This window comes from Syngnathoides biaculeatus, chromosome 17 (assembly GCF_019802595.1).
Source record: "Syngnathoides biaculeatus isolate LvHL_M chromosome 17, ASM1980259v1, whole genome shotgun sequence".
NCBI lineage: Eukaryota > Metazoa > Chordata > Actinopteri > Syngnathiformes > Syngnathidae > Syngnathoides > Syngnathoides biaculeatus.
In genome coordinates this window covers 2,240,362-2,261,179 of record NC_084656.1, presented here as the reverse complement: position 1 = coordinate 2,261,179, position 20,818 = coordinate 2,240,362, and the positions used below count along the sequence as shown (strand labels likewise).

The 20,818-nt window shown below is 43.4% G+C and overlaps 1 protein-coding gene and 1 pseudogene across 5 annotated transcripts in view; one reads left to right on the top strand and one right to left on the bottom strand.

The window, feature by feature from the left end:
* The window catches only part of chd1 (chromodomain helicase DNA binding protein 1), a 97,938-nt gene extending 77,574 nt beyond the window's left edge, over positions 1-20,364 (bottom strand). Inside the window, exons 1-5 of one of the 5 annotated variants that reach the window (XM_061847601.1) lie at positions 19,831-20,364; positions 18,457-18,563; positions 10,287-10,488; positions 6,758-6,871; positions 6,473-6,669 (exon numbers count right to left, since the gene is read on the bottom strand). In XM_061847601.1, the coding sequence (XP_061703585.1) occupies positions 6,473-6,669; positions 6,758-6,871; positions 10,287-10,488; positions 18,457-18,509 (566 nt within the window). In that variant the 5' untranslated portion in view covers positions 18,510-18,563; positions 19,831-20,364. Of the gene's footprint in view, positions 1-6,472; positions 6,670-6,757; positions 6,872-10,286; positions 10,489-18,456; positions 18,564-18,728; positions 18,986-19,027; positions 19,555-19,830 lie in introns of those variants that run through there. The other 4 variants (XM_061847606.1, XM_061847602.1, XM_061847605.1 and 1 more) reach the window with 4 other exon arrangements.
* On the top strand, positions 11,297-11,415 carry LOC133491280 (5S ribosomal RNA; annotated as a pseudogene).
* Positions 20,365-20,818: the final 454 nt, after the last annotated feature.

Genomic DNA, 20,818 nt, shown 5'->3' with positions numbered 1-20,818 from the left:
AACAACTTGTGCCCCCCCCAACTTTCTGCCGCGACTATAAATATTTGTCTATAAAATTGTTATAAATACTGCTCTGCATAATATTGTACCCTTAATAATAAAGAAAACAAAATAAATTGGAAATATAGTTCAACTTACAAAGAATATCTTTATTAACATTGTTTTTTCATTTGTAACAGAAAAGATCTTACGCGCATCAATTTGCCTGAAAAAAAGTTTAAACTGTAAACATTTATGAACGATTTATTGCACAATATGAACATGCAAGATAAAATTCAATAAAATCAATAACTTCAAATTCAGTTCAGCAACATTAACTCAGGAACACAATATATAAAACGCTAACTTACAAAACAAAAAAAAATTAATAAAAACTGCATAATTTGGTACACCACCTTATATGACGTTAACAGTGCTTGCTGGTTTACTGAAGTAGCTTTCACAAAGAGGGATGACTGTTGGCAATATTTGGCGCATTTTTGCTGAAAGAAAAAAAAATCCAGCGGCTTATCAGCATGACTGGGGTGTAATGTCTTTAAGTGGTGCATTAATTTATTTGGCTGCCACAGTGAAGCCAAGTGGTAGAAATGCTTTGTCATATTTCCTCGTTTTCGCTTTTGAGGTGACTTTTGTCTTGTCTTAGTCTCTCTATGCCTTTATTTGCATCCCAGTTAAAAAGTTTTTTTCATGTTGTCTCTTATGAGTTTGTTTACTGTACTTCAGATCCCCTGCTTGGTGCAAATAAAAAAATAAAAAAAAATAAACTTGGAGCGAATTCTCCCTACGTACACTACTGACAATTAGAGCGCCACTGCCAACTATTGTGGTGGTGGATGTGCAATTACACTTTATTCTACTAGGGCAAAACAAAACAAAACATTGCACTATTGCATTATTTGAGAAGCAGTGAGTTAAGAATAATGAAGAAAGGTTGTGGCTGGGTCTTCCAACATGACAATGACCAGAAGCTCACAGGCAGGATAACCAAGGTGTGGAGGAGCATATCAAGGTTCTGGAGTGGCCGAGCCACTCTCCACACCTAAATCCAATACAAAATATTTTGGAGGGAGCTCAAATTTTGTTTTTCAGTGAGAGCCAAGAAACCTGGGTCATCCAGAGAAAATCTTGTGTGGAGGAATGGGCCAAAATCCCTGTTGCAGTATGTACAAATCTGGCGAAAAACTACAAGAAATCTTTGACCTCTGAATGCAGAAAAAGGCAACTGTACCAAATATTAACATTGATTTTCACAGGCGTTCAAACACTTATTTGCAGCCGTAAGATACACATAAATTACATTGCTGATTTCTGGGTTTTTTCAATTATGTCTCTTAAATTGGACATGCATCTGAGAATAAAATTTCAGACCCCTCCATGATTTTAAAGAGCAAGAAGTTGCAAAATTGCAGGGTGTCCAAATACTAACTTTCTTCACACACAAACACAGTCACCCACACCCACGTACACAGTTGAAGCCCAAAGTTTACATACACTGCAAAAACACACGTTTCATTTTTTGTCTCAGTGGCTGAAGTCAAATTAGTCTAAGTCTTCTGTTTCAGGTCAGTCAGGATCACCAAAATCATTTAATTTTGTTCAAGGTCCACTGACATGAAATGCATAATTTTTAGTATGTTATTAATGAAACAACGGCAGCCGGTATGGACCCATGCATTTTTTTTCCACCACTAAAACATGATTTGGACATATATGGCTTTCATAACTTCTTCTTCTTTTCCTTTCGGCTTGTCCCGTTAGGGGTCGCCACAGCGTGTCATCTTTTGCCATCTTAGCCTATCTCCTGCATCTTCCTCTCTAACCCCAACTGCCCTCATGTCTTCCCTCACCACATCCATAAACCTTCTCTTTGGTCTTCCTCTCGCTCTTTTGCCTGGGAGCTCCATCCTCAGCATCCTTCCACCAATATACTCACTCTCTCGCCTCTGAACATGTCCAAACCATCGAAGTCTGCTCTCTCGAATCTTGTCTCCAAAACATCCAGCTTTGGCTGTCCCTCGAATGAGCTCATTTCTAATCCTATCCAACCTGGTCACTCCGAGCGAGAACCTCAACATCTTCATTTCTGCCACCTCCAGTTCAGCTTCCTGTTGTTTCTTCAGTGCCACCGTCTCTAATCCGTACATCATGGCCGGCCTCACCACTGTTTTGTAAACTTTGCCCTTCATCCTAGCAGAGACTCTTCTGTCACATAACACACCAGACACCTTTCGCCAGCTGTTCCAACCTGCTTGGACCCGTTTCTTCACTTCCTGACCACACTCTCCATTGCTCTGTATTGTTGACCCCAAGTATTTGAAGTCGTCCACCCTCGCTATCTCTTCTCCCTGTAGCCTCACTCTTCCCCCTCTACTTTTCTCATTCACGCACATATATTCTGTTTTACTTCAGCTAATCTTCATTCCTCTCCTTTCCAGTGCATGTCTCCATCTTTCCAATTGTTCCTCTGCATGCTCCCTGCTTTCACTGCATATGACAATATCATCTGCGAACATCATGGTCCAAGGGGATTCCAGTCTAACCTCATCTGTCAGCCTATCCATTACCACTGCAAACAGGAAGGGGCTCAGAGCTGATCCCTGATGCAGTCCCACCTCCACCTTAAATTCCTCTGTCACACCTAAGGCACACCTCACCATTGTTCTGCTGCCATCATACATGTCCTGTACTATTTTAACATACTTCTCTGCCACACCAGACTTACGCATGCAGTACCACAGTTCCTCTCTTGGTACTCTGTCATAGGCTTTCTCTAGATCCACAAAGACACAATGTAGCTCCTTCTGACCTTCTCTGTACTTTTCCACGAGCATCCTCAAGGCAAATAATGCATCTGTGGTACTCTTTCTCGGCATGAAACCATACTGTTGCTCGCAGATACTTACTTCTGTCCTGAGTCTAGCCTCCACTACTCTTTCCCATAACTTCATTGTGTGGCTCATCAACTTTATTCCTCTATAGTTCCCACAGCTCTGAACATCCCCTTTGTTCTTAAAAATGGGAACTAGAACACTTTTCCTCCATTCTTCAGGCATCTTTTCCCCCGCTAGTATTCTGTTGAATAAGTTGGTCAAAAACTCCACAGCCATCTCTCCAAATTGCTTCCATACCTCTACCGGTATGTCATCAGGACCAACTGCCTTCCCATTTTTCATCCTTGGTAATGCCTTTCTGACTTCCCCCTTAGTAATCATTTCCACTTCCTGGTCCTTCACTCTTGCCTCTTCAACTCTTCCTTCTCTGTCATTTTCTTCATTCATCAACTTCTCAAAGTATTCTTTCCATCTATTTAGCACACTACCGGCACCAGTCAACATATTTCCATCTCTATCCTTAATCACCCTAACCTTCTGCACATCCTTCCCATCTCTATCCCTCTGTCTGGCCAACCTGTAGAGATCCTTTTCTCCTTCTTTCGTGTCCAACCTGGTGTACATGTCTTCATATGCCTCTTGTTTAGCCTTTGCCACCTCTACCTTTGCCCTACGTCGCATCTCGATGTACTCCTTTCGCCTCTCCTCAGTCCTCTCAGTATCCCACTTCTTCTTCGCTAATCTCTTTCCTTGTATGACTCCCTGTATTTTGGGGTTCCACCACCAAGTCTCCTTCTCCCCTTTCCTACCAGATGACACACCAAGTACTCTCCTGCCTGTCTCTCTGATCACCTTGGCTGTCGTCGTCCAGTCTTCCGGGAGCTTCGGTTGTCCATCGAGATCCTCTCGAGGGATTTGTTTTCGAAAAGAATCAGGAAGTGACGTAGATTACAGTAGCGCACTCAGGCGGGTTTGTACGTTTCTATTAGTTTAACCTGTGGGAAGGTAGCTCTTTGTTCCTTAGTGTTTGCTGGCTCATTGTATTGATGGATATTGCTTGAAAACTTGGGAGGATGGATTCGCTCTTTTCCAAAAGACCCGGTTCGTCGTGAAAAATGGAAAGGACGAGAGCTTCGTGGGTTCCAAATGACAGGTAGGTGTGTATACAGCTACTCAAAAAAAAAAAAATAATAGTTGGGGGGGAACATATCCGTAATTCAGAAAATAAAAAAATGCTAAATGTGTCTATGTGCCACCCCGGCCAAAACCAGCATCAGTAGACGCGGCGCCGCGACGAGCCACTCCGGCCGCGATGAATCATCTCCGCCGCGGATGTGGTTCAGACGGGGAGGCGGTTTGAGCCGCGGCATCGTCGTTCCTTGTGGGCGGCATAGTTTATCACCGCCGCGGAGGATCAGACGGGGAGCTGGTTTGGCCGCGTCATCGTCGCCGCATGCGGTTTGGCCGTGATCCGCATATCATTTAAATATGGCTTGAAACGATAGGGTCACTTCACTTCACTGGGTTGTGACATGTTCTCCTGAGATGTTCTCTTCTTCGAAAAGAGCTTCTGTGTCAGAAGGGGCGTCGGAAAAATCTGAATATCTCTGTTGTTCGTCTCCCATAGTAGGTGGCACAGCATGTTTTCAATGGCGAATGTCCCAGTGTGCACAAGTAAGCGTGCGTGTGTGGACTCACAGTTCTGAGGACCTTGGTTCAATCCCAGCCCTCCCTGTGTGGAGTTTGTATGTTCTCCCATGGCATGGCTTTTCACCCACATCCCGAAAACATGCAACATTAATTGGACACTCTAAATTGCCCCTACGTGTGATTGTAAGCATGGCTGTTTGTGTCGATATGCCCTGCAATGGCTGGCAACCAGTTCAGTGTGTACCCTGCGCCTCCGGCCCGTTGACAGCTGGGATAGGCTCTAGCACTCCCGTGACCCTTGTGAGGATATGCAACGACGAAAATGGATACACACAGCGCCTTGTGAAAGTATTTGCCCCCCTTGAACTTTCCAACCTTTTGGCATAGTTCAGGCACCAAACAAATTTTTTTTTTGTCAAAAATCAACAAGTGGGACACAATCGTGAAGTGGAATGAAATGTATTTGACATTATAAACTTTGACAAATAAAAACATGAAAAATGGGGCGTGCAATATCTTTCGGCGCCCTTGCATTAATACTTTGTAGCGCCACCTTTTGCTGCAATTACAGTTGCAAATCGCTTGGGGTATGTCTCAATCAGTTTTGCACATCGCAAGACTGAAATTCTTGCCCACTTTACCCTGCAAAACAGCTCGAGCTCAGTGAGGTTGGATGGAGAGCCATTGTGAAAAGCAGTCTTCAGCTCTGCCCACAGATTCTCAATTGGATTCAGGTCTGGACTTTGACTTGGCCATTCTAACACCTGGATACGTTAATTTGTGAACCATTTCATTGTAGATTTGGCTTTATGTTTTGGATCATTGTCCAGTTGGAAGATAAGTATCCGTCCAAGTCTAAGGTCTTTTGCAGACTCCAACAAGTTCTCTTCCAGAACGGTCCTGTATTTGGCTACATTCATCTTCCAATCAATTTTAACCAACTTCCCTGTCCCTTCTGAAGAGAAGCAGGCCCAAACCATGAGGCTTTGACAGTGGGGATGGTGGGTTCAGAGTGATGAGCTGTGTTGCTTTTACGGCAAACATATCGTTTTGTATTGTGGCCAAAAAAGTTTGATTTTGGTTTAATCTGAGCAGAGCACCTTCTTCCGCATTTGGTGTGTCTCCCAGGTGGCTTGTGGCAAACTTTAAACAAGACCTTTTATGTATATCTTTGAGAAATGGCTTTTTTCTTGCCACTCTTCCATATACGCCAGATTTGTGCAGTGTACGACTGATTGTTTTCTTATGGACAAACTCTCCCACCTCAGCTGTAGATTTCTGCAGTTCATCCAAAAGGTGGCGCTACAAAGTATTCATGCAAGGAGGGCGAATAATATTGCGCACCCCACTTTTCAGGTTATTATTTGTTAAAAAAAAAGTTTACATTTGAAAAATGTATGGGTGTGGTAAGTCAGGCCCGCAGATATAAAGTTACAGGTTTGGTCCACTAGTCATACCCGCAGAAATAAAGTTGCGGGTGTGTGCTGTTTGTAATTATGAGTGTACTTCGTTAAGAGCGGGGGGGGGGGGGGTGTTACAGTAAACAAGGAAGTAGAAGTAGGGTGAGCAGCAGCTCGTTGTTAGAGAGCATGTGCTTCTGTGTTTGGAAAAAAAAAAGTGCTGTGGTTCACTGAGCTGGATCGGTTTTCATGTCCGCTGAGAGTGTTCGCAACTGCGCAGTGACGCAGCTCAGACGGAATGTTGGTCAAGACTACACAAAATAAGCGACGTCTTTCAATATCTATTTATTTCTACTCGTAATTCGTCCACGTCATCGCGACAGGGGTGCCGCATTGGTACGTAGCGAGCGAGCCTTTTGGGGGGGTCCAGAAATTCGTGGTCAGAGGGATTATTGTAAACAATTACGTCACAGTTGGACCTTAAGGTCCCATATGACCGTGCAGTTGTTAAACTAGCAGTTACAAAATATGTTTAAAATCAATACAAAAAAACACCCAGAGTCTGAGCAGTAGTGAGAACAAGCTACTTACTTAGTTGGAGGCTTTCTACTTTTGGTTGGTTGACTGGGCTCATAATCTGAAGCAGTTTCATCACTGTTGTTCTCGGCAGATGAGTCTGATCGAGATCCACTTCCTGATCCAGAATCTGATCCAGAGTCAGAGGAGCCAGAATTTCTTCTCCTTTTCGATCCAGTTGATGAGTCTGACTCATCGCTACTTGATGAGTCCTGGAATAATATAGCAATAATGACATGTTCATGAAAAAGTTGAACTTCCCAATCAGTCACATGTAAAGCAGACACAGATACAGCAAACCTCATCAGATCCACTGTTCGAGGAGCTTTGCCTCTGCTGTTGCTGTTGAAGCTGCTGTTTCCTGAGTAGAGCAGATCGTTGGACTGCCAGGATACTTGGGTTGGACTTCCAAAACTGCAATTAGTCAGTGGAAAGTAAGAGTAAACCTAACAGGGCTTGAAACTGCAACCAAACGGGTCACATTTGCAACCTTTTTCAGCTTGTACAATTAAAAACTTCATTGTCACACTTGTGTGAGAGCACACTTTCACGGTTTCAATCACCTTTTCAAAAGAAACCTGCTACAATGTGTTTTGCTCTCTGCTGTATTATCATGAACTACTACTTACAGATAAGACACACTATTTTCACAGCATAGTCGCAGACAAGGGCCCCATATTTGTGCATCACAGGCAGGCAAGTAGGCTCATATGTGTGACCAGAGGCCACTACATAATTACAGCAACTGAAATAAGTAGGCTTTACATGATAAGGATTTTTGGGGCTGATCATTGATCAGTGAGTTGAAAAAAACGGTCCCTGCTTTGGCAGTGCTGCAGACGGCTTTACCGGGGCTGTGTCCGCCAAGCACGGCTTCGCTTGGGGTGGCTAGACACGGCGCCGCCCGGGTGGTTAAAACATTCTGTCGGGTTGTCTGTTGTTAGTTAGTCATCCCCATATCATCTAAATATGGCTCCAAACGATAGGGTAATATTGCCACGGTCACTTCACTCGATTGTGGTATGTTCTCTTCTTCAAAAAGAGCTTCCGTGTCCCGTAACAGGTGCCACTACGAGTTTTCAGTGGCGAATGTCCCGGTGTAACATCTGCTGATGACGTTGCAGGCAATATGGCTACCACTTTGATGTCGAATGAGACTTCAGCAACTTTGCGCATGGATAATACGCTCTCCGCTCATATGTAATTTTCGTATGAGACGTGTTCCGTGCCGTTCCAAACGCTGGATTACATGGGACACCATTATGCCCAAAGCTGATTTCTCGGATCTATCATCGTCTGATGAAGAAATAGCAGTATCGGTTGATCAGGAAGACGGAGGAATACCATACAGATTTGAACCTGTGGCTGTAATTAATGTTGAATATTTGGATGGTTCTTCGGGTGGAATGACGCAGAATCTGACTACTCTGAGGCCTACACACGACAAAGGCCCCCCGAGTCAGCAGCCATAGGTGGTTCTTCGGACGGGAATGACGCAGAGTGCGACGAGCGAGCTCCCGCAGCCACGAGCCGAGCTTCCAGGCGGCGGAGGCTGTTAGCCCGAATCTAGGCTAACAGCCAGACCAGAAATCTGTCTCAAGCCCATCACAAACTAACTTGTGCAAAACATAAGGAACGATGGGATTTGTTAAGGTGCATATCTAAACTTTGGTGTGTACAGTTAGGGGCCATAATTCCCAAGGTGAAACCCAATCATACCACCATAAATTTGCCTCGATCAGTTGCTGCTCGCATGACTTCTGACTGAGGCCTGCAAAGAAAAAAGCATAAGAATTGTCCGAGAGCCAAGGACCACCTGTAGAGACCTTCAAAAAAAACCTGGAATTAGCAGGTATTGTCACAAGGAAAACTGAATAATGCACTCCGCCGCCATGGCGCCATGCACGGTCACCAGGCAAGGCCACTTTGCTGAAGAAAAAGCATGTTAAAGGTTAAAGTTTGCTGAACAACATTGGGACAAGCCTGTTAAACAATGGGTTAATGAAGTCTGGTCTGATGACGGGAAAACTGAACTCTTTGGATGTCATAATGCACATCACTTTTGGAGGAGAAATGACATTGCATATCACCCTAAAAACACCAAACAAACAGTGATCTATGTCTGCTTTTCAGCAAATGGTGCTGTTAAATTTCACATTATTGAAGGTAGAATGAATTGGCAAATGTATCGAGAAATTCTTGACCAAAATCTGCTGCCATCGATGAGGTCGATGAAAATGAAAGGAGGATGGACAATTTAGCAGGACAATGATCCAAATCATACCGCCAGGGAAATTTGTTTCAAAAGAAAGAAAAAAAAAGCTTCTACAATGGCCCAGCCAATCATCTGACTTGAATCCAAACAAAAACAAACAAAATCAACTGAAAATCAAAGCCCATTAAAGAAACCCACGAAATCTTCTGGATTTAAAGGCTGCTTGTGTGGAATAATGGGCCAAAATCACATCAGAGCGATGCATGCGACTGGTTTCTCCATACAGACAGGTTTTAAACCTGTCATTGCAAACAATTATTAGACACATACATTTCTGAGTTTATTTGTTCAACATTATGTATGGATTACAGCATTTCCCATTATTGGCAGGTGTTGCATTCCTTACACCCCCATGAATAATGGATGCAGTATAAATAAACCTATATATGTATAGTTCCCAAAGTCTGGATGTTGTGGGGCTGTCCTGATTGACAGGTCTCTGCAGCATCTCGTGAACATTGGGGACAGTGCCTGTAGATTAGAAGACTTCTTTTTAAGAAGGGGGACCAGAAGGTGTGCTCCAACTATAGGGGTATCACATTGCTCAGCCTCCCTGGTAATGTCTATTCAGCAGTGCTGGATAGGAGGGTCCGTCGTAAAGTCAAATCTCAGATTCAAGAGGAGCAATGTTTTTTTTGTCCTGGTCTTGGAACAGTGGACCAGCTCTACACCCTTGGGAGCGCATGGGAGTTCACCCAACTAGTCTTCATGTGCTTTCTAGACTTGGAAAAGGTATTCCAATAATTGCAAAAGGTATTCACATAAATGTGTCCCGAGAGGAGTCTTGCCGGGGGCTCCTTCGGGAATATAGGGTACAGAACCCCCTGATATGCCCTGTTTGGTCCCTGTACGACTGGTGTCAGAATTTGGTCCGCGTTGTTCCAGTGAGAGTTGGACTCCTGCCCTTTTTCACCAATTCTGGGGGGAGATTGACAGGTGGATCGATGCAGTGTCTGCTGTGATGCAGGCTTTGTATTGGTCCATTGTGGTTAAGAAGGATCCAAGTCGAAACGCAACACTCTCAATTTACCAGACCATCTACGTTCCTACCCCCACCTGTGGTAACGAGCTGTGGATCATGACCGAAAGAACAAGATTCTACATACAAGCAGCCGAAATGAGTTTCCTCCAGAGGGGGTCTGGGCTCTCCCTGAGAGATAGTGAGAAACATGTCCATCCGGGAGGGGCTCTGAGTTGAGCAGCTGGTCCTCCACATTCAGAGGGACTAGATGAGAAGGCTGGGGCATCTGATTCTGATACCCCCCGAGCGCCGGCCCAGTGAGGTGCTTCAGGTATGTCCTATTGGAAAAAGACCCCAGGGAGGACCCAGGACACGGTGGGGACACCATGTCTCTCGGCAGGCCTGGGAACGCCTTTGGATCCCCCGAGAAGAGCTGGATCAAGTGCAAAGGAAAGTCTGGGCATCCCTGCGAAAGTTACTCCCTTCTTAACCCGATCTGGATAAGCAGTAGAAGATGAATGGATGGACAAAAGCTTATCCCAACAGTAAAATATTTGTAACTAACAAGACAGAATTAAGGTAAAATACTGTACCTCAGCGCCAACAATGTTTGACTTATTTGGAGGGTCAATCTTTTCCTTGGATTTCTCATTCTCTGACTCTGACTGGCTGCCAGAGTCTGAGCCACTTCCTGAGTCGCTGCTTCCTGACTGACTGCTACTGCTAGAAGAGCTTGAACTGGAACCTGAGCCAGATCCAGATGCTGATCCAGAACCTGATTCATCATCAGAATTGCTGTAAAATTTAAAAGAAAAAAAAAAAGGTAAAACAAATGAAAATGTCTTCCAGTGTAAGATTGTGTTAGTCTAAAGCCAGAATACCCAAAAACTTGACAATATTGATGCAAGCCCAACAATTTATTTGTCCGAAGTCTTTACTCAGCTACTTTAATTCATATCTGTCTTGCAATACTTTTGTTTTTTGTACTTACAGTGAAAAAAATAAGCATTTGAACACCCTGCTATATTACAAGTTCTCCCACTTAGAAATCATGGAGAGGACTGAGGTGCATGTCCACTGTGATAGAGATAATATAGAGAAAAATCCAGAAATCACAATGTATGATTTTTTTAATGATTTATTTGTGTGATACAGTTGCAAATAAGTACTATATATAGACAGACTAGTCTAACATTAGACCTTGGATGAAGTCAAAGTAAATCACAATCTCATACTTATTATATTTAGATACTGAAACATTATCTGTTATGTCCCAGAAATTTTTTCAATGTAACTCAGGGGTGCCCAGATACCCTCCAAGATCTGCCGTAAAAACTGTGCCAAACAAATATGAGCGTTTCATCCGAGATGTCACGCTGTGGCGACCCTTAACGGGAGAAGCCGAAAGAAACTTACTATCTACTTTTCAAGCAGCCAACCTCTCGTGATCGACAAGCGGGGCAGGGGTGGCCGGGTGCACGCGCGCATTCCCGCGACTGACGTAGACAGGAGGCAAGCTTGTCATCTCCCCCCCGTCGGTAGCTCACGAGAGGCTGGCTGCTTGAAAAGTAGATCCTCAGGTGATATAGTCTGGGCACCCCTGGTTTACGGCCATGCTACCCTGGGAACGCCCGATCTCGTCAGATCTCGGAACCTAAGCGGGTTTGACCCTGCTTAGTACTTGGATGGGAGACCGCCTGGGAATACCAGGTGCTGTAAGCTTATCTCCCCGGCTAAATGCAGAAGGAATGCGTCAGGAAGGGCATCCGGTAAAACTGTGCCAAACAAATATGCGTTCATCTAAGATGACACGCTGTGGTCCCAGCTTCTTCCTCTGGGCCCGACCTCATCTATGATTGACTGATGCAAAGTGGAAAACTATTCTGTGGTCAGATGAGTCCACATTTGAAATTGGGTTAGTGCCAATGGCATGGTAAAATTTCACATCTGTGAAGGCACCATTAAGCCTGAAAGGTACATACAGGTTTTGGAGAAACATGCTGCCATACAAGCAATGAGTTTTTCATGGACGCCCCTGCTTATTTCAGCAAGATAATGTCAAACTCCATATTGCACGTTACAAAAGCATGGCTTTGTTGTAAATAAGTGCGGGTACTAGATTGTCCTGCCTGTAGTCCAGACTTGTCTTGCACAGAAATTGTGTGGCGCTTTATGAAGTGCAAAATACAACAGAGACATGGGACTGTTGAACAGCTGAAGCTATACATCAAGCAAGAACGAGAAAGAATTCCATTGACAAAGCTTTAACAATTAGTGGCCTCAGTTCCCAAACATTTATTGCATGTTGTGAAAAGAAAAGGTGATGTAACACGACGATGTCCCGGCTTTTTTGGAACATGTTGCAGCCATAAAATTCAAAGTTAATGAATATTTGCTATAAACAATGTTTGTCAGTTTGAACATAAAATATTTTATCTTTGTGGTGGATTCAATTAAATATAGGTTGAGGATCATTTGCAAATCATTGTATGTTTTTTTACAATGCCCGCCATAATTGACCCCTCCGTGGATATTGCGCAATCCGCGTCACTGACCAATCAGAGACCAGAGATCTGCATAAACCAAAGCCCGTTTTTGCTCCCGCTGTTTTCTCAGACAACATTGCTACCGAAGAACGTCTCATTCATTTATACGAGACGTGTATTTAAAATCAAATTTAGGGCATATCTTCGTGCAAACACAGTCTGGTTAAGCTTCGGCCGCGAACCGGCAAGAAAGCGACACGTTTGTGCAGTCCGATCATCGCTAAATATCGCTCAACAAAGAATAAGTGTGTCAATCGTTCACACGCAGCAGTGTTATGCTAGCGAAGAACTTCGAATTCATTTATACGAGACATGTACTGAAAATCAAATATTGGGCATACCTTTGTGCAAACATATGTGTTCCGGTTGATATTAGATGCATTTAGTTGATGATGCGGTCTTCCACAAAGTTTGATCCATCGAAGGCATTTTTCATACTGGGTCTTCGGTTTTGGAAAGGGTACGAATCGAACTCCACCAACTAGCCTTTCAGGATACCTGTCGTCACTATTACAAAGTCCGTTATTACACCTCTTAACCATATTTTTTGTTAAATAAACCATATACGCGATAAAACGCTAACTAAACCTATACTGGACCATGCAATGTTGTCTGAGAAAATGGCGGGAGCAAAAACGGGCTTTGGTTTATGCAGATCTCTGGCCTCTGATTGGTCAGTGACGCGGATTGCGCAATATCCACGGAGGGGTCAATTATTGGCATACCTGGTTAAGATGTGTTTTTTAGCTTCTAATATTTTTTTTCTATATAATATGAGACCTGAATGGAAAAAGAGAGAAAACTCCACCCTTTGGTACAAGTGCATTTGTCCAGTGGGCAAAAAATCCCACATAAAGAAATAATTATTTGACATCAAATAATGTGTGTCACAATTATTAGCACCCCTGGTGTTAATACTTTGTACAACCACCATTTGCCAAGAAAACCTAATCCTCTCCTATAATGTTTCACAACATGGCAAAAGACAGAAAGAGGGATCTTCAGCCATTCCTTATTGCAGAATCTCTCTAAATCATCCAGAGACCTGGGTCCTCTCCTCTACAGCTCAACCCATAGGTTTTCAATGGGGTTGAGGTCTGGGGACTGAGATGGCCACGGGAGGAGCTTGATTTTGTGTCTGGTGAACCATTTCTGTGTAGAGTTGGCCATATGTTTAGGGTCATTGTCTTGCTGAAAGACCCAGTGACGACCAGTCTTCAGCTTTCGGGCAGAGGGCAACAGATTTTGATTTAAAATGTCCTGGTATTTCAAAGCATTCATGATGCCATGCACCCTAACAAGGTTCCCAGTGCCTTTGGAAGTGAAACAGCCCCACAGCATCACTGACCCAACCCCATACTTCACAGTGGGTATGAGGTTCTTTTCACCATGGAAAGATGAATGCAGCAAACTACAGGCTTCTCATGGACGAAAACCCTCCCCAAAGTGTTCAGACTGGGCCGTGCAATCAGTAGCCTGGTCCCAAGCCCGGATAAATGCAGAGGGTTGCGTCAGGAAGGGCATCCGGCGTAAAAACTGTGCCAAACAAATATGAACGTTCATCTAAAGAATCCCATACTGGATCAGTCGTGGCTCGGGTTATCAACTCTCGCCCCCGGCACTGCTAACCTGCAGGGCGTCAGTGGAAATTCAGCTACTGTGGGTCGAAGACAAAGAAGAGGAGGAAACCGGATCCATCGTCAGAAGATAAAGAGGAATGCACAGAGCCTACAACTGAGTGTAGGGACTTTGAATGTTGGGAGTATGACAGGAAAAGCTCAAGAGTTGGTTGACATGATGATTAGGAGAAAGGTTGATATTCTGTGCATCCAAGAGAGCAGGTGGAAAGGTAGTAAGGCTAGAAGTTTAGGAGCAGGATTTAAATTATTCTACCACGGAGGAGATGGGAAGAGAAATGGAGTAGGGGTTATTTTAAAGGAAGAGCTGGCTAAGAATGTCTTGGAGGTGAAAAGAGTATCAGATCAAGTGATGAGACTAAAATTTGAAATTGAGGATGTTATGTATAATGTGGTTAGCGGCTATGCCCCACAGGTAGGATGTGACCTAGAGTTGAAAGAGAAATTCTGGAAGGAACTAGATGAAGTAGTTCTGGGCATACCAGACAGTGAGAGAGTTGTTATTGGTGCAGATTGTAATGGATATATTGGTAAAGGAAACAGGGGCGATGAAGAAGTGAGGGGTAAATAAATACGGCATCCAAGAAAGGAACTTTGAGGGACAGATGGTGGTGGACTTTGAAAAAAGGATGGAGATATCTGTAGTGAACACTTATTTCCAGAAGAGGGAGGAACATATAGTGACCTACAAGAGCATAGGTAGAAGCACGCAGGTGGATTATATTTTGTGCAGACGATGTAATCTGAAGGAGATTACTGACTGTAAAGTAGTGGTAGGGGAGAGTGCAGCTCAACAGTATAGGATGGTGGTGTGTAGGATGACTCTGGTGGTGGGTAGAAAGATTAAGAAGACCAAGGTAGAGCAGAGAACTATGTGGTGGAAGCTGAGAAAGAAAGAATGTTGTGCGGCCTTTCGGAAAGAGGTGAGACAGGCTCTCGGTGGACAGCAGAAGCTCCCGAAAGACTGGACTAAGACAGCCAAGATAATAAGTGAGACAGGCAAGAGAGTACTTGGTGTGTCTTTTGGTAGGAAAGGGGAGAAGGAGACTTGGTGGTGGAACCCCAAAATACAGGGAGTCATACAAGGAAAGAGATTAGCGAAGAAGAAGTGGGACACTGAGAGGACTGAGGAGAGGCGAAAGGAATACATCGAGAAGCGACGTAGGGCAAAGAAAGGTAGAGGTGGCAAAGGCTAAACAAGAGGCATATGAAGACACGTACATCAGGTTGGACACGAAAGGAGAAAAGGATCTCTACAGGTTGGCCAGAAAGAGGGATAGAGATGGGAAGGATGTGCAGCAGATAAGGGTGATTAAGGATAGAGATGGAAATGTGTTGACTGGTGCCAGTCGTGTGCTTAATAGATGGAAAGAATACATTGAGAAGTTGATGAATGAAGAAAATGAGAGAGAAGGAAGAGTTGAAGAGGCAAATGTGAAGGACCAGGAAGTGGCAATGAGTAGTAAGAGGGAAGTCAGAAAGGGACAACAAAGGATGAAAAATGGAAAAGCAGTTGGTCCTGATGACATACCATTGGAGGTATGGAAACAATTTGGAGAGATGGCTGTGGAGTTTTTGACCAACTTATTCAACAGAATACTAGCGGGCAAAAAGATCCCTGAAGAATGGAGGAAAAGTGTTCTAGTTCCCATTTTTAAGAACAAAGGCGATGTTCAAAGCTGTGGGAATTATAGACGAATACAGTTGATGAGCCACACAATGAAGTTATGGGAAAGAGTAGTGGAGTCTAGACTCCGGACAGAAGTAAGTATCTGCGAGCAATAGTATGGTTTCATGCCGAGAAAGAGTACCACAGATGCATTATTTGCCTTGAGGATGCTAGTGGAAAAGTACAGAGAAGGTCAGAAGGAGCTAAATTGTGTCTTTGTGGACCTCGAGCAAGCCCATGACAGAGTACCAAGAGAGGAACTGTGGTACTGCATGCGTAAGTCTGGTGTGGCAGAGAAGTATGTTAAAATAGTACAGGACATGTATGATGGCAGCAGAACAATGGTGAGGTGTGCCTTAGGTATGACAGAAAAAATAAGGTGGAGGTGGGACTGCATCAGGGATCAGCTCTGAGCACCTTCCTGTTTGCAGTGGTAATGGATAGGCTGACAGATGAGGTTAGACTGGAATCCCCTTGGACCATGATGTTCGCAGATGATATTGTGATATGCAGTGAAAGCAGGGAGCATGCAGAGGAACAATTAGAAAGCTGGAGATATCCACTGGAAAGAAGAGGAATGAAGATTAGCCGAAGTAAAACAGAATATATGTGCGTGAATGAGAAAGGTGGAGGGGGAAGAGTGAGGCTACAGGGAGAAGAGATAGCGAGGGTGGAGGACTTCAAATATTTAGGGTCAACAATCCAGACAATGGTGAGTGTGGTAAGGAAGTGAAGAAACGGGTCCAAGCAGGTTGGAACAGCTGGCGGAAGGTGTCTGGTGTGTTGTGACAGAAGAGTCTCTGCTCGGATGAAGGGCAAAGTTTACAAAACAGTGTTGAGGCAGTCCATGATGTACAGATTAGAGACGGTGGCACTGAAGAAACAACAAGAAGCAGAACTGGAGGTAGCAGAAATGAAGATGTTGAGGTTCTCGCTCGGAGTGAACAGGTTGGATAGGATTAGAAATGAGCTCGTTAGAGGGACAGCCAAAGTTGGATGTTTTGGAGACAGGATTCGAGAGAGCAGACTTCGATGGTTTGGGCATGTTCAGAGGCGAGAGAGTGAGTATATTGGTGGAAGGGTGCTGAGGATGGAGCTGCCAGGCAAAAGAGCAAGAGGAAGACCAAAGAGAAGATTGATGGATATGGTGAGGGAAGACGTGAGGGCAGTTGGGGTTAGAGGAAGATGCAGAAGATAGGCTAAGATGGAAAAAGATGACACGCTGTGGCGACCCCTAACGGGACAAGCCGAAATGAAAAGAAGAAGAAGAAGGATTTCAATATGAAATTTGTGAGGCGTCAAACTTTTTTTTTGCATCAATCGCCAACATTTTGCTGTAACTTTGACATTGCGCCCTGCTCCATCCAAAATCTTAATAACATGTACATATCCTTGGGTGAAATAGTTGAGACCTCTCTGTAGAATGCTTTTGGATAAGTCTGACGGATGTGGCAAAAAACATACTGCAATATTATCAGGAACACGTGACAGAGAATTGACTTCAAACATGTTCTGTTCAATCGCCATTTTCGAAGCTTGTGGGACATGAGTAAGGGGGCGGAGCTTAAGATCGCCACCGGAAAGGTACTGTAAAACTGTACTGTATTATGGCCATAACCATATTCACTAGAATGATCAGAAACATCGATGTGTTCCTGTAACTAATGGCATCATGATCTTTTGCAACAATCGATACTTATATATCTATAGCTATATTTATTTTTTTATAGTTTGTACAATATTTGTGGAATTAATTGTGCTCCCTCTTGATATATTATGCTTGTTTAAAGATGTATTATTTTTAAAGTTTTTTTTTTTAAAGAAGTTTAAAAAAATCTGCCATAAATATGATAAAAACATGCCTGGGGTGAATATAGATGGGGTATGACTTAATCCCAAATTTTCTGAGGCGGTGCTCCCCCATTTTAAGAAGAGGGACCAGAGGGAGTGATTAAACTACAGGGGGATCACACTTCTCAGCCTGCCTATTAAGGTCTATTCAGGGGTGCTGCAGAGGAGGGACCATTGGGAAGTCGAATCTCATATTCAGGAGGAGCAATGTGGTTTTTGTCCTAGCCGCGGAACACTGGACCAGCTCTACACGCTTGGCAGCATCCTCGAGGGTGTATGCAAGTTTGCCCAACCAGTCTAGGTGTTTTGTGGACTTGGAGAAGGTGTTCAACCGTGTTCCTCATGGAGTCCTGTGGGGGGTTGTCCGGGTGTAGGGGGTAGAAAACCCCCTGATATGGGCTGTTCGGTCCCTGTGTCAAAGTTTGGTCCACATTGCTGGCAATAAGTTGGACTCGTTTCCAGTGAGTTGGACTCCCCCAACCCTGCCCTTTGTCACAAATTTTGTTCATAACTTTTATGGACAATATTTCCAGCCGCATCCGATTCAGATGCCTCCCGGACACCTCCCTGGTGAGGTGTTCCAGGTATGTACCAGTGTGAACAGACTCAGGACATGCTGGAGAGACTATGTCTCTCGGCTGACCTGGGAACACCTTAGGATCCCTCCAGAAGAGCTGAATAAAGTGGCTGGGGAAAGGGAAGTCTGAGTATCCCTGTTAAAGCAACTGCTTCCGCTACCTGACCCGGAAAAGCAGTAGAAGACGCATGGATCGATTGCATTGTATTGTTTTATATTCATTGTTTTTTTGTTTTTTGTTTTTAAGCAAAATTCATAAATTGTTGGTTGTTTAAACTAATTGTATGTGCAGCTAGTGGAAGGTGAATTTTGTACTGAATATGAAAAAAAATTATATTTCAAATTATAAAAGGCTTGTTGAATGTAAGCATTAAACTTGCAAGGTTTACCACCTCCAACAAAGTTAACTATTACCATTGATTTAAAAAAATATATATATTTGTAAATTTGCTGCCTTTTACCAAAAAGGCAAGTATGACTTACCTTGATTCGCCACTGCTGTTGCTGACACTTTCATTCTCATTGCGTTGGGCCATCCTGAAGTCTTGAATGTAGACTTCCCCCACACCGCCTCCAACAACGTGGTTGAACTGATATATGGGATTAAAATCCACATGATTTAACATGCATTTTACAAAATGTAATTAAACTCTGCATGTTCATCTATGTAGTCTTGTTTACACATCCTATTTTTTGTAACTGTAAAAGTGTTTTAAAGTTGATGCAGCTGAGCCACAGGTTTCCTTTAGACTAACCTTGAATCAAAAATCATCTTTTGAGGACGAACAGTAAATTCCGAAAATTTCCAAGTGCAGAATGAAAATGCTAAATTATTCGTGTTACCGCAACATAGGGGCAAGTCTCTTACTGTGATCACTTGAGAAATGACAGCACACGGCTACACACACACACACAAAGGCACTGAGTGGACTACTACTTGCAACTACGGACTGGGGCCTATTAGGCCTACGCAAACATGGCATGTTTACGTCTCAACAAAAATCCCTAAGCTCACAAAAGTCAAAATATTGTATTCGACTCGGTGGATACCAACGTTTATTGTCGCCTCCCTCTAGTGTCTGTTGAATGTGGGTCGCTTTTTGAGACGGTTACCAATCTGGTGAGAGGACCAGTTTACCTTTGAGCTAACCTGCTAATTCCGGCTAATGCTCGGCTATTGGCGGGGGAAGTTGTGTATGCAGACACGGTTAACGCGCCAGCCACACTTCTAAATTTAAACGGGGAACACTTTTGAAATACATAGAACTTTCATTAACGACATACAGGGTGTCATTAATATAACTTCTGTTAAATACCAAAGTATACAACTGGTTACCAATAGTTTAAAGATTACTATCTCGAGACTTGAAAGACAAACAACTAAAACATAAAGCGTAAAATACCACGTGTATCATAAATAAAGTATTATCTGAGGTCAACGTTCGTTTGGAGAACGTAGGTTACAGTCGGCTGCTACTGCAACGATCAAAGTGGTTGTCAAGTAAAGTGGCGTTAGCGAACGTCCATTCAACACGAGGCTAGCACGGAAGCTAACAAAATGACCAAACTTTGTGCTTCCTCTTTATCAGGATGCACTGTGATGTTTCTTCTGGAGTCACAGGCGCTATTCCGGCTACACCTGCAAGTGGTGTACCATGCAAATGTAATTTGTAAAGGGGATCATTTGCAGAACACTGAAAATACAAATTACATATGAGAAAATCCCATATATACAAATGAGCTAAAACAACTTCTCCATCTTGTTTTCATCCGCCGCTCACTTCTCGCGGCTTTAAAACATCAACATGTAACGGAAGATTGCGTTCGCAATAAAACTACAGAATAAGTTATTCTTGCCTTGTGTTAGTTTAGCTCCTCTGATGAAACTTTTGCCAAAGTCCGCCGGCTCCGCACTTTCCTCTTTTTCTAAGAGCACCGATTTGTGAGATTATAGCTAGAGAGCTAACGCTATCTTTCGTTAGCTGGCTAGCTATCTCCCAGTTTGGGAGAGCAGCCCAGAACGACCCAGCTCGAGTGGACGTTTGGGACTGTCGTAATCTCTATTCCTTGGGGTGGGTGAGAGGCGGAGGGGTGGGGAGGTAATCCCTCTTTACGATGAGATGTACGTTGAAGTTCCGTGTTTGATGGTCTGTGAAGACAGTAAAAAAGCTGGCATTTCATTCCAGGGTCTTCCAACAACCGGCCTCCGCCATGATGCCGTTGGGTTTCATTTCGCGAGGAAACCCCGGGCAGTGACGTCACGACCGCGACCAGCACAACACTGGACCAAGAGAGAGGTTGCAAACTCAACAAGTTGAACTCGTCGGGGAGCAACGACGGGACGTAATTTGATTACATTAGTTATTATAAACCATGACATTACTGGGGATTTTTTTTATTTAAATAACAGTTGCTTTTTCAGATTTCCATGATGACAAATTTAATTCCATTTGAAAAATAGCTCCAAATAAATAAAGTACTATCTAAAAAAAATACTGAAATACACAGTAACAATTGAGTAATTTCAGATTTTTTTAAAATCAGAGCAAGAAGGGAATATAAAATTATAAATAACTAAAATATGATTGTGCAGATTCAGATATTACTGAACATTATCTCTTAATCAAAAACAGTACAGAAAATCTGTAAAAAAAAACATAAACAAGATAAAATCTTTGAAAAATAACATTAAGGGAAGTTCAGCCCTAAGAAATGGTCTTACACCCTATTCTTTCGACAATACTTCAACAGAACAATACTAATTTAAAAAAAAAACAGGAACAAGGATGAAGTGTAGATAAAAAGTATACACACCCGTGTTCAAACGTCAAGTTTTTGTGTTGTA